General features: G+C 42.4%; 1 protein-coding gene across 3 annotated transcripts in view; it reads left to right on the forward strand.

Annotated features, from left to right (window-relative positions):
* tead4 (TEA domain transcription factor 4) overlaps nt 1-14,245 on the forward strand; it is a 41,823-nt gene that overhangs the window by 22,157 nt on the left and 5,421 nt on the right. For 2 of the 3 annotated variants that reach the window (XM_085282742.1, XM_085282743.1), the window contains exons 2-9: nt 4,429-4,493; nt 7,034-7,105; nt 8,417-8,551; nt 8,868-8,911; nt 9,180-9,241; nt 9,414-9,544; nt 10,106-10,279; nt 14,136-14,245. The exon at nt 14,136-14,245 is cut by the window's right edge and continues 31 nt beyond it. In XM_085282742.1, coding sequence (XP_085138868.1) covers nt 8,450-8,551; nt 8,868-8,911; nt 9,180-9,241; nt 9,414-9,544; nt 10,106-10,279; nt 14,136-14,245 — 623 coding nt within the window. In that variant the 5' untranslated portion in view covers nt 4,429-4,493; nt 7,034-7,105; nt 8,417-8,449. The remainder of the gene's footprint in view (nt 1-4,428; nt 4,494-7,033; nt 7,106-8,416; nt 8,552-8,867; nt 8,912-9,179; nt 9,242-9,413; nt 9,545-10,105; nt 10,280-14,135) is intronic. The other variant, XM_085282741.1, reaches the window with a different exon arrangement.

Below are 14,245 nucleotides of genomic sequence, written 5' to 3' on the forward strand. Positions count from 1 at the left end.
GTGTGGTTGTGTGTATAAACTGGAGTGCAAAGCATTTTGGAGCAGGGTTTAGTCCACAAAAGCCTTATACAAAAGCAGTCCTACAGTTGGATAATACTGAATGTGTGTGTGAGTGTGTATGTGTTTCAGGGGCCTGAAGCTTTAGGCAGAATAATATCGACCATTTTTTCCTCTTTTACTCTCCAAACCGACTCTCATTTATTCTAATTCATGTCCTTATACCTTGACCATAGCAGCACGTTAAGAAAACACATTTTCTGCATATTTCAACCGTGTTATATAATGTGTAACACTTTTAGAGTTTTTACATGAACTGTAGTCCTTTTGACTCAGACCACCAGATCAGTAAAGTCTTCCACATGTTTTTCTAGTGGGAAAGGAGGAATAATATATTTTATTGTTAATTCCTCAGTGGCACCATAGACCTATAGGTTGCTCATTGTTTTATTTTATTTTATTTTATTTTTTGTGCAGTAGGAATTTGTGAGTCCCACATTTCCAAAAGCGTTTCATCAAGCTGATCTAAGTTTAAGTCATTTATAGCTATTTGAGTTGGTTCAGGCAGCCAACAAAGTCAAGCTTGGCCTCAAGTTGCCTAAGTTGCTTTAGTTGCTCACTGTTTTGTTTTCAAGCGATGTCTGACGTAATCAGTGGCAATGAATGTCCTGGCTCAAATACCTGAATACAAGAATATGAATATATATACAGTGGGGCAAAAAAGTATTTAGTCAGCCACCGATTGAATGTGAAAAAAAAAAATCCATGAATTCACATGGTAGGATTTGTAAAGAATTTATTCGTAAATCAGGGTGGAAAATAAGTATTTGGTCAATAACAAAAATACAACTCAATACTTTGTAACATAACCTTTGTTGGCAATAACAGAGGTCAAACGTTTACTATAGGTCTTTACCAGGTTTGCACACACAGTAGCTGGTATTCTGGCCCATTCCTCCATGCAGATCTTCTCGAGAGCAGTGATGTTTTGGGGCTGTCGTCGAGCAACACGGACTTTCAACTCCCGCCACAGATTTTCTATGGGGTTGAGGTCTGGAGACTGGCTAGGCCACTCCAGGACTTTCAAATGCTTCTTACGGAGCCACTCCTTTGTTGCCCGGGCGGTGTGTTTTGGATCATTGTCATGTTGGAAGACCCAGCCTCGTTTCATCTTCAAAGTTCTCACTGATGGAAGGAGGTTTTGGCTCAAAATCTCACGATACATGGCCCCATTCATTCTGTCCTTAACACGGATCAGTCGTCCTGTCCCCTTGGCAGAAAAACAGCCCCATAGCATGATGTTTCCACCCCCATGCTTCACAGTAGGTATGGTGTTCTTGGGATGCAACTCAGTATTCTTCTTCCTCCAAACACGACGAGTTGAGTTTATACCAAAAAGTTCTACTTTGGTTTCATCTGACCACATGACATTCTCCCAATCCTCTGCTGTATCATCCATGTGCTCTCTGGCAAACTTCAGACGGGCCTGGACATGCACTGGCTTCAGCAGCGGAACACGTCTGGCACTGCGGGATTTGATTCCCTGCCGTTGTAGTGTGTTACTGATGGTGACCTTTGTTACTTTGGTCCCAGCTCTCTGCAGGTCATTCACCAGGTCCCCCCGTGTGGTTCTGGGATCTTTGCTCACCGTTCTCATGATCATTTTGACCCCACGGGATGAGATCTTGCGTGGAGCCCCAGATCGAGGGAGATTATCAGTGGTCTTGCATGTCTTCCATTTTCTGATGATTGCTCCCACAGTTGATTTTTTTCACACCAAGCTGCTTGCCTATTGTAGATTCACTCTTCCCAGTCTGGTGCAGGTCTACAATACTTTTCCTGGTGTCCTTCGAAAGCTCTTTGGTCTTGGCCATGGCAGAGTTTGGAGTCTGACTGTTTGAGGCTGTGGACAGGTGTCTTTTATACAGATGATGAGTTCAAACAGGTGCCATTCATACAGGTAACGAGTGGGGGACAGAAAAGCTTCTTACAGAAGACGTTACAGGTCTGTGAGGGCCAGAGATTTTCCTTGTTTGAGGTGACCAAATACTTATTTTCCACCCTAATTTACGAATAAATTCTTTACAAATCCTACCATGTGAATTCATGGATTTTTTTTTCACATTCTGTCTCTCACAGTTGAAGTGTACCTCTGGTGCAAATTACTGACCTGTGTCATCATTTTAGGTGGGGGAACTTGCACAATCGGTGGCTGACTAAATACTTTTTTGCTCCACTGTACATAGAAATCATAGATCTGCCTTTGAGTTTTTGCAGTAAGGCCATCAAACCTTTGCTTGTGCTCGACCCAATCTCTCACTGCTTAGTATTTTACTACAGTTGGATTGCTGAGGTCGGGAAATATAACACAAGTCTCCTGGGGCAAGAAACACATGCCGTCACAGAGTCAGTTTTTTAAACTGACTTGGAGTAAAAAACTATAAACTTACTACAAAAGCAGACCCAGACAAAACGGATGGCTTGTTTTAAACTGGTTAGTCTGCCAGTTGGTGTTACTCAATGTCTGACTTCTTGGAATGGTGTTCTGCGCTGGTTCGAGAGCTTTGAGTAGAGTGAGAGTGATGGTGCAAATGGTGAAACCAAGACAAGAACTTGTGATGAAATGTAATTCTAGTTTTGATTTAACTGATAGTTAATCAGTGCATCAAAGCTCTCCATCCAGAACACAACGTGGGTTGTAATACGTTATAATTATCTATTTGAGGTTTCAAGAAAGCGCTTTACAAGTGGCAGATGTCTGGTTGAAAGGTTGTCTGTTTGTATATTTAGCAGCAAAGCCTTCGTTAACACGTGCTTTCGAAAAGCATTAGGTGGAAATTCATGTCTGAGTGAACTGCTTGGGTGGGATCTAAGTTTACCATGATCTCCGAGTAGAAACAGTTTTGAATTCCGCACAAAATCTGATCACTTTTACTGGCTGACAAAATGTTTGATGGGGCTTGAGCCAGGTGTTAGGTTTCCATTTTTTCATCATTCAGAGTCATCTGATTGGCCGGTTTGAGTAGCGTTGTGAGGTCTGACCCAAACATCACTATGTGAGGGGAAAATCTGACGGGTTTATACCAGGTTGTGTGTCGTGACTGATCCGTGTGTTAATTCACATGGAGATGTGGTGCCAGGGGAAAAATGACCGTGTTTAAGAGGTGGTGCAAAGACTAGCAAACTCCTGTGTGACTGGTTGTGTATATTTTTGTGAGTTTGCGTGGGTGCACGAGAGGTCCTTCGAGAGTGATTCACTCAGTATGTGAGTGATCCGGGGAGTTTGTCTGTGTCCTCGTTTTTTCGTAGTGCCTAAAATAATGTGAATGTGTTGCTGCAGGGTTTCCATTAATAAATATGTTTCTAATTGCTCCCTTGAATAATCAATTATGAAAAAAAAGCCTCTTCGAATTTCCTAGCACCCACGTTGACATTAAACTGGTTATTTTGTGATCATTTACACTTACAAAAGAGTCACATGGTTGAGAAATTGCAGCCAGGTAATATGTGGAATTTTTGCCCAACAAATGACTATAATCAAAGTGTACATTTGTATGACAGAAACACACAAACACACAAGTTGAACCATTTCCTGTAAAACCTTCACTTATAGTAGCAACAACAAACGAAGGCTGCATTTTTCATTTTAGGCCTTACACTGCAGTTTTAATTTGGAAGATGAGTTAAAGAAACCACGTGATTGTTGGCCTCTATAGCAACTGTGGAATTTGGATGCTCAAAATTTACTGCAGGCGTAAAAGCATATTCCATAAACATTGACACACACACCAGCTGTCTTACAGCCTCACCAGACCCACCCCCTTTGGTCAGTGGCCTGTGTCGTGTCTGTCCTGAGTCCGGTCTGAGGATCGCATGGCTGCAGCCTCCACCTGCTCTGCCAATTGGACCTGTCTGTCAGCAGTGGCAGAGCACAGGCACACACTGTGGGGATATGAGCTCAGCGTATACTGGGGGGGGGGGGGTCACCCCGGGACTGATGCAAGCTCTCTCACAGGCAGACATGTAAACTTAGCGATATACTTACACTTTCTGCCTTCAGCGTTGACACATTTGACAGCCTTGTGGTTACTTCGGGCACGTGTGTTTGCAAAGTTCTCTATACGTACAGCCATCTAAATGCTTACAACAATGTGCACACTCAGGCAAATCTGTTTCAAGCTATTCATTTTGCTGATTATATTCCTGATATGTGAACACGTAAACAGAGATTGTCTTGCCTTATCTATTCAATTGTTTCAGTTTTCCTAACAAAGAAGCCGCGACAATCAATTCATGTCCATCAGTACGATTGCAATGCACTAGATGATGAGTTAGATCTGTTTCAAACCTCTGTAAAATTTCCAGTAACTGGTCCTTGTAATTAAAAAGTAAAATATGTTTTTTTCTCTCTCTCTTTTTGGACCCTTGCAGGAAGAAATGAGTTGATTGCACGATACATCAAACTTCGCACAGGGAAAACGCGGACCAGGAAGCAGGTGAGTTCTCTGCAAATACCATTTGTAGCAGCCTCTATTTTTGAACCCCTTCAGAAAATCCACTCCTGTTGAGTGATGCGCCAACACCCTATACATCCCCCCCCACTGAACCCTCAATCCCTGGAGTGCTGGAGATGATGATTGATTTAGGGCCGTGGCCCAATGCACAGATGCTATAAGATCATGTGTCGGTGTTGTATCTTCACCACCTTGTGGATCTGGTGCTTGTTAGTAGGGAAACGAAGCTGGGGAAAACAGTGGTCTGGATGGGAAACTGAGGCAGGACGTGGAGGGATTTGGAACTCAATCCTCAGTCCGGTATCTGATATGGAAGAACTGATGTATGAGGCTGTGATGGATGTGGAGAGAAAGGGTCTCTGCTAAGTCATCTGTCGGAGACACTGTGGGAATGAAAAGAGATGATTAGAGATGGAAACAGAAGGAGGGGCAGTGGTAGATCAGAGATGAGTAGTAAGACAGGTTGGAGGCAGAGAGGGACACCTGCTGGTTTATCTGTGGCAAACTGACTGCTGTTCTCCAGAACGACTACATAAGACTATAGACCCCATAATTATAGAATTCAAGCGAGAAATGGGATGAAAATGACAGTGTTTCAATAAAAATACATAAAAGCAAATTAGTTATCAATGAGTTTGTTTAACAGGTCATAACTTAAAAACTGAAACTTGAACTAGTGTGTAGTTTGTACACTTTTTACTTATCGTTTTATTAAAGTATATACATTTCAGTTACATGTCTATCACTGTTTTTTTTCTTGTTTTATAGTTTTTGTTTATTAGTGAATGAAGGGAATAAAACATTTGAATCCATGTAAGCATCTCCATGTGGCAGAGGCCCAAAATGCAAAGCATTTATACCACATTGTTGTTAAAGCAGCTACGCACACCAAAGCTCTGCGTTACAAACATACATCCAACTCTTGAGATCTGCTTTTAGACACTGTCTCATGCACCACCGCAGACAGATCAAAACTTCTTTTTTCTTTGACTTCAGTAACACACAGCAGCAGGTTAAACAATTCAGTTAAATCCAATTTCTTTATGTAGCATCAAAATACAACAACAGTCACCTCAAGATGCTTCATATGGTAAAGACCCTAAAATAGTATAGAGAAAACCCCAATAATCAGATGACCCCCTATGAGCAAGCACTTGGTGACAGTGGGAAGGGAAAAATCATTTTAACAGGAACAACCAGAATCAGAGAGGGACAGGCATCTGCTGCCACCATTTGGTGGTGAAAGGGGGGAAGACAGGACAAAAGACACACTGTGGAGGAGAGCCAGAGATTAATAATAGCTAATTCTATCTCCAAAGTGAGAAAAGGAGCTGTGCACAATTTGAGTAAGTGGCACATTTGTCCTCTGGGGTTTCATTTTGGTCTTACATATCCAAACTGTGTGGTTTTTTTGGGGGGGGGGTTTGTGCACATCAGACAGCTGTGCTACGCATGTATTCAGTTCCTACAGTGAGATCATTGGGAAAACATGGATTGTGCTCAGGATTGATCCATCACAACTGTAGCTAAGTTTTAATTATTATTATTATTATTATTTCCTCTAGAGAATCATTATTCTTTAAAAGTGTTCAATTACTGAAGGAATTTCAGTTTTGCACCATAAATGCAGTATCATTTGCAAAAGTGATATTGCTGTGAGTATGAAACCTATCTAATCATTTAAGTATATAAAAAATAAGGCAACAGACAGGTGGTTAAGAAATCTATGTTCAGCCTATAGGTTTACTTTAGATACCACTTTTGCTAAGTGGTATCTTTTCTTTATATGCACACCTGGAATGTCAGAATTCCCGGAAAAAGAAAATAAATGTTGATACTTTTCACCGGGCTTTACAGATTTCAGTGTTCCTCATTTAAAAGGCTGTTTAACCAGAAAGCACTGTACATAAATACATTTTTTTAAACACACCAAGAGAAAACAGGACTGAAAAATAACACATAAAATTTTAGCTGCAACAAATCTTCCCAGGAACAGTCTTTGCAACTCTGAGTATCCCAGAAGAAAAAAGTAACTACTTTAATAAACTCCTAGGCACTAAACTCAGTGGACAATGGTTCACTTTTCTCATAAACCATAAATCTCATAAATCCTAATTTAACCCCTGGATATACCATACATTTCCTATCAAATAACAGGTATCAAATAACAGTGACAACGTGAAAGGGATCACTTATAGTGATGCACATGTGGCTTGAAAACAACTTCAGATGGATGATAATGTTTGTCTCTGACTACTGGACATGTAATAGTAATTAATATTAGTTGACCTTAGGTTTAAATTAACACCGTTTTTTAAAGTTGCTGATCGTCCGTGGATTAGAAAAAGAATAGCTCGTAGTTGCCACGCGGTCAAACATGTACACCTTTGGCCAGAGTTTCCAGTTCACCTGCCTTTGTCTTTTAAACTGTGCGAGGAAGCTCGACCAGTGGGAAAACCATGTAAACAGACTGTTTTTGTGGTTTATTACATTCAGTTGTTTTTGTTGTCTGTGCTTTCCAGGTGTCTAGTCATATCCAGGTTCTAGCTCGACGGAAGGCCAGGGAGATCCAGGTGAAGCTGAAGGTACGCTACGTGAGTCAAACTATTTTTATACATTCTCAAAATGCTTTTGACTATTCAAGATGTTGTTATTATCACTATTACTGCTAGATTTGACTTCAGGCTATAATCAGACCAAAGTATCAGAACTGAGGTGCCGTTAATGCGGTGATATTAATCAGCTTGAGCAGTAACAGATGGAAAAGGGGTGAAAATATAATTACCCTATATTATTTTCTTTCATACTGAAGAAAAAAGCGCTGCCGTTCACATTCCTTTAAAACGAATACACAAATGACCAGCTATCTTAATTGCACCCTCTAATTGGTGCCGGTTTTAAATGCGATGCTGGCACATTTCAGTGAAATGTGAACATGTTTCCCCAAAGCCCGAGGCTTTCTGTGCACGCCTGTGAATATGATGATCCAAACACAGTTTTCAGGAAATATATGAATCCCTGCATTATTACTGCCAGGTATTACATTTATTAAGTGCCACAATAAAAGTGTTCCGAGTGGTACGCTGAGCATTTACACATCCCTGTCCCCCCAGTACTTTCTCAGTTTGCATTTCTCATCCGCATGCGCTCGCATAGTCGCAGTCACAGCAGGCAACAGGACTCTTCCTCGCCTTGGATGGTAGCCACGAGGGTTCAGCTGGCAGGGCTCTGCGCTGGTCACAGGGTTGGCCCCTGTGACAGGCCTTTTTTAAATGCGTCTTTGGTGTAACTGAGATCCCTGCCACATGTACCCCCCATATTTCAGCTATGCCCTTGTGTTAGCCAGTTCTGGGAAGAAGAATGCACCCCGTGGCCTTGCCCATTTGGGCTTGGCGGCAAGTGCTTGTAGTCCTCTGTGGTCTGCGGACTGCTGAAGGAGTGGATTCAAAAACAAGAGCGATATCACTTTACAGTATTCCTCATAGTTTAAACATTTTGTCCTTTATCTCTTTTTAAAAAATCCTTTTTGTGACATTAGAATTTACCAGTTCTGGGATTGTTATGGTAAGCATATCAACATATCACCCCGTTGCCTGCAGTGACTTAAAGTATGACCTCTAACAGAAGCTAGTTGTCATCACTGGCTTGCCCCTGCCAAAGCAATAAACTTAACTCTTGACCTAAAGGTCCTTGACTGTAATATCACCTTCTCTGCAGCTCTCTGACTGGCAGGGATTCACCGATGATGCAAGCTGGCCTCTGCCTTTCATTTCCCCTTTTAGGGCTCTGCTTGTGTTAGTGGAGAAGTAGGACGCAGACTTAAATGGAGTCTGATGAGTGCTGTCCTTTTGCTTTCTACTGTCTGTTTAATCTTACTCTCGCTCTCTCGTCTTCTGTCTCTGTAGGATCAGGCTGCCAAAGACAAGGCCCTCCAGAGCATGGCCACCATGTCATCAGCCCAGATCATATCGCCCACAGCCTTCCAGAACAAGATGGCTCTCCAGGGCCTGTCTCGGCCAGCTTACCCCACTAGTGGTGGGGTGAGTCTTCACGTCTTCCTAAAACCCTGAGCAGTAGCACAGAATCCATCAAGGATTCTGTGGGTTTAATCCAAATGTTTTAAAAATCATATACTCGTACATGTATATCATATTCTGGTAGGCGAGTTATTTGGTGAATTCAGATTGTCTGCTTACAATTTTTACCTTTCAATTGTGAATAAGGAAGCTTGATTTCTTTTAAGAAGCACTTGTCAGCTCAGGCTTACATCTTGAATACATAATAAGCACCTCAGTATGAGGATTACTGGTATGATGCAACAATTTAATGTACTTTCCCTTCTTTCTGTTTTGTAAGTTTTGGCACGGGGCACTTCCAGCACAGCCAGGAAGCCATGAAGAGTAAGTAGTTGCTGTCTATCATTAGTTTCTCATGCTATAAGTTTATTAACCATCAGATAAATTTCACCTGGGGAATTCATCTCAAAGCAAATGAAAACACATCAGTGCAATTATAAAGAAAAGTCTTCAGCTGCCTGACATTCAGCATACCACTCTAGCTCCTGCGTCTTTAGAGGTCAGGTGCTCCAATTAGTAAATGAGAAGGGGTCATGAGGCCAAGACGGTGCATAATGTCTCTCCCCCTCTCTTGTCTGTCTCTTCTCTCCAGCATTAAGCCCTTTTCCCAACAGAGCTATGCCATGCAAGCGTCTGGCCCTGCCCCGATAACAGGTGGGTGTTGACAGAAGGCTGTCGTGTCAGCAAAGTGCCGAGACAACCCAGCTCATCATAAAGAGCTTGCATAATGCTCACACAAATCGCAGCAATTTTTCTGCATTATCAACTTTTACTCAAGTCACAGTCAAACGACACGTTCACATGGTTGCGGCCTTTTCTTCTGCAGTTTATGATAACACACAGGGGCTGTCCATGTCTCCTGGTGCCCCCCCTTGGCAGGGTCGAAGTATTGCCAGCTCCAAGCTGCGAATGCTGGAGTTCTCCGCCTTCCTAGAGCAACCTCAAGACCCGGAGACTGTAAGTAAAGTGGATCCATCAGTGGTTTAGTTAGCGTTATTATTACCATAGTTGAAACAAAGGCTTACTCTTAAAAAATGAAAATGAATAAATAAAAGAATCCTGCTCACTTCATTTACACCTGACAGTGGTCCTTATACCTTGATTAGGAAATATTTTTGTCCTATAAACAAAAGTAAAGCTACAAATTCTGAAGGCAATAAGTAACTTTTCTGCTACTTTTGATTTTATTTTATGGCAAAAGCCGATGTTAAAAGCTAATCTGGCAATTGAAAACTGCATTGAACTATCCAAGTGTGACTGCAACTAAAAAAAGATCATGAGATGATCTCAAAGAATACACACAACACATCAGATGATCAGGAATGTTGCAAGTGGAAAGAAAAAGGGTGGGACCCTTGAGACAGGTGATGGGATATCACAATGAAGGCGATCAAATGTAGCGGCTGGCTTCTTATAACAGATGTCAGATAGCAGCCAACAGAGCTCGGCATTCAGCAAATGAAACATTTGCCATTTCTGGATGCGTTCATTTCCTGATATGCACTTTTGTTTCTCCAGTTCAACAAGCACCTGTTTGTGCATATCGGCCAGTCCAATCCGAGCTACAGCGACCCCTATCTGGAGTCGGTGGACATCAGGCAGATCTATGACAAGTTCCCAGAGAAGAAAGGGGGCCTGAAAGAGCTGTTTGACAAGGGGCCACCCAACGCTTTCTTTCTCGTCAAGTTCTGGGTAAAACATTTCTCTGCATTTGTTTTTTTTTAATCTCTTAATAGTTTTATATGATCTTCCCTTGTTTCTTCCTTCTAAGCTCACTTCGTTTATCTCAAACTAATTTCAGATGAAAACCTCCACTGTAATTTTTTACTCCATATAAAGCCCAGTATGATAGCTGTGTGTGGCATGTTTTATACATCATCATATAATCCTCCTGAAGTCAAGAAGGTGAAGTGAGAGTACAGTGAATGCTCTTGTTAATGTTTTGTACCACCTGTTGGCTGTTAATGGCCTTGCGGTGTTAACTGTGTTGAGATAGCTTAAGCATTGGAGTTAAATGAACTTAAGTGTGATTTAGGGCTAGAATGAATGGAAAGTCATGGCTCCCTGACCCGATTGGTGGTTTATATGCCAGCAAAGAAGGCCTTGCTGTCCAACATGCATTTGCCTTGTGCGTATTTGTATATTTGCCTGTGATGTGTGTGTGTATGTGAGTGTGTGAATGTGTGTGTGTGACAGGAACCTTGGGGAGAGTGGCAGGCCTGATCTTTCACTAGGAGAAATGTGATCCGAGACACCTGTCTCTGCACTATTAGACTGACCAACCCTCATACCCCCTCCTTATATTCTTATTTATAGATAAGCCCCACCAAAAGTGCATACACACACACACACACACACACACACACACACACACACACACACACAGACAACAACGAATCACTCTCATTACCCCCACCATCACACATTGAGAGTGATTTAGGGAATAAAGCATGATAACAAAGTCAGCATAAGATACAAGCAGACGAATAGATGGTAGTGTGATTCCCGATTATCCACTGGAAATCTGAGGAAACTCCAAGTTGAGGACATAAAAATGGGACAGAGAAGGGAGAAAGAGAGCAAGAGACACAGACATTGACTTTGTTCATTCTTTTGATTTGTTTCTCTGGCCATGTTGCTTTAGTATTTGCCTCACTTCTCCACATAATATCAAATAAAAACACTTTTAAAAGGACCAACTCTGAAGTAAATAAATGACAGAAAATCAAGGATGGACAGCCTCTTTGCCAGTGGCTGTGATAGAGCAGGTCATCTGCTAACCTAAAGGTTGGTGGTTCAATCACTGGTTCCCTGGTTACTCCAGTCAAAGTATTATTGTACAAGATGCTGAACTCCAAGTTGCCCTCCAGTGGATTCATCCAAGATAGGAAAATAGAAAAAAATGTGGTAAATGACGACAGTGTAGAGTAGATAAAACAATCGGTCTATTTACCAGTAAGACTTAGTGAGTTTATAAGAATCCAACAACAATATATAACTTGGCTATGGGCAGACAGTTAAGGCGTATGCATTATTTTAGTGTGTGAAGGGTTGTGTGGGGTTAAATCTATGTGACAAACACATCCAAAGCAGAGGTTTTGCTGTCTGAGACAGACGGCAGTGCTCAGTGTTTCCCACTGATGTTCAATAAACAGATCGGCATCCAACAGTTGCCGAATCTGACACGTTGGGGTGGGGTGGAATTACCTTTAAGCTTAAAATGCGTTGAAAGTACGTTTGAGGAGAAGCGTTGTAAACAGCCATAGGTTTCATACAGCCTTGTGTATACTTTCACCACTTTGCTGTGTTGCTTGCATGTTGATGGCTGAGGCAGAATGGAGGCTGAAGTAACTAAAAACAGTCAAATCTTACTGCTTTAACAAATTACTGAATCGTTTCACACAAAAATATGGCCATGTCAAGGTGACATGGTATATTAAAGCGTTAACTGCTGCTGTGTGACGCCTCCAAAGATGCTGAATGTCAGGTTCAAAGTGCCGCCTTGCATCCGATTCCACCAGATGGCTTCGTATGTATGCCATTACCCTTCTCACATGCTTGACTTACATATTATTTATTGTAGACAGATAAAAGACATTGGTGAGTGGCACCATATTGGAAGTAGTTTACTCCAGGGTTGGGAAGAGCAGCTGGTCGAGCTGTGGCATTTGAATCGGGGGCGAGGGGAAGAAGGGGATGAGTAGCCTCGCCATATATCACTGAAAGAAAAGAGAGCAAGACAGCAATAACGGGCAGGAGGTAGAAATAGAGACACAGAAGGTGTGAACAAGAGATAGGGATAGCAGGAGAAATGCTGGGTGGCATTAACCCAACAAGTCACCAGTGAAATATTACTCTCTTGATTCATGTCAGAGCCTGGTGGAGTCAACAGTTATGACATATCCAACTTGCTAGAGGAAAACAAGCTCATAACACTGTCCCCCCCTCCCCCCAAGCCTGTTCATTTTATCATGTCCCAAGGGGGTCCTCCAATTCTCAAGGCATCCATGACAAAACCCAGAAATGCTGCAAAAACAGCTGGGTATTTCAACAGCTACAGTGGAGAAACCCCCAGAAAAGACGCTCTTGGCCATGAGAATAAGCAAAATGAAATCCTTAACACATCTGAAAATATGATAACCTTATTTAAGCCATTGTAAAAGCTGGAAAGAGGCTATTTGGTATCACTGCAGTCATATAGCCACATAGCAGGTTGTGACTTCGGGGTGTGCTGAGGCGCAGGTTGGCATGGTGATGGTGACAGGCGGCTGACCCGTCTCCAAAGCTATGGTATTCTAGATTGAATTTCCAGCAAACCTCCCTGTCGGCCACTCTCTGCCCTGCTCCTCTCCCCATCTTCCTCTCCTTCACCCCCTCGGCGCCCGTGGCCCTGTCCTAACGGATTGTCTCACGCCTTTGAAGTGCAGAGGGAATCTGATTTGAGCTGGCTCTGCTAAATTGTTACACAGCCAGCCTGCCCACCATGATCTAATCAGCCAATTGCACGCTGCTGATTGTAATTGGATGAATTCCCTCGCAGGCTGTTAGGGAAGCAGGGAATGGCAGTTTGAGGAGGGTCACTAGGCCCCAGGGATGAAGACAAATAGAGGAATTACATGAGCCAGGGATGAAGATGAACGGGGTGATGAAGAGATGAGAGGAGGCTGAGCTGTGTCTCAATGGCCCATTAGGAGACAAGAGCCCGACAGGGGAAAAGGTAAAGCAGCTCAGCTGTCTGACAGAAGAGGCGTCACCTCAGTCTGATCCAAAATCTGATTATGCTCACCTCAATTCAAACTTGAGCCAGTGGGGGGATTAGAGGTGGGTGAAGCTGCTTCATCTGAGAATAAAGAAAGTTGAATCTAAGCTGCCTTTGAACTTGTGAGGCCATATTCTTCTCATAGAAACGGTTCAGCATTCCAGCACTTTTGGTTCTTGCTTATGACAGATGTCAAAATAGTTTCTTTTTCACAATCTATGCAACTTATCGTCTTGCCTCGGGCTGCTACATGTTATATAGATTTTGTGATTTTTGATTAGAAACACTACAAGTCCAAGATAAATCCAGTGGACGCTTCTTGTAAGTAGAGTGAACACAATGCCACTGGAATGCAAAATCATCTTGCACGCTTATACATACAGTGAGGCAGAGGAATTATATGAGCCATGAAGATGAACGGGGTGATGAAGAGATGAGAGGGGAGCTAGGCGGTACATCTTGGCAATCTTTAGGCTGGATTCGACTTGGGTAAATGAGGATCTGTCCTGTAAGCACTTCTTGGCTTACCAAGGTTACCTCTCAAGCTTTGTTGAGCCGGAGCACCTTTGACGCAGAGATCCATAGGTGTGGAAATTTGTAGATTACAGAGCTGTATGAACTGTTTATCCTCAAGTATGTGAATGTGCAGTGTGGTGCATGGGTAGTGCACACATCTCCATTTAAAGGGGCTGAGGTTTGTAGGTCTTTATACACCACCAAGCTGTTTTAATCACCATGGTTCCCTTTGGCCAAGTATATATTAACACATTATCTCTTTCTTCCTTCCAGGCGGACCTTAGTGTAAACCTGCAGGATGACAGCAGCTTCTTTTATGGTGTGTCCAGCCAGTACGAGAGCTCTGAGAACATGATTATCACCTCATCCACCAAGGTCTGTTC

The sequence above is a fragment of the Mchenga conophoros genome, linkage group LG7 (genome assembly GCF_057382185.1).
Source record: "Mchenga conophoros isolate Kocher_MC1m ecotype Shallow Benthic linkage group LG7, M_conophoros_male_GT1.1, whole genome shotgun sequence".
Classification (NCBI taxonomy): domain Eukaryota; kingdom Metazoa; phylum Chordata; class Actinopteri; order Cichliformes; family Cichlidae; genus Mchenga; species Mchenga conophoros.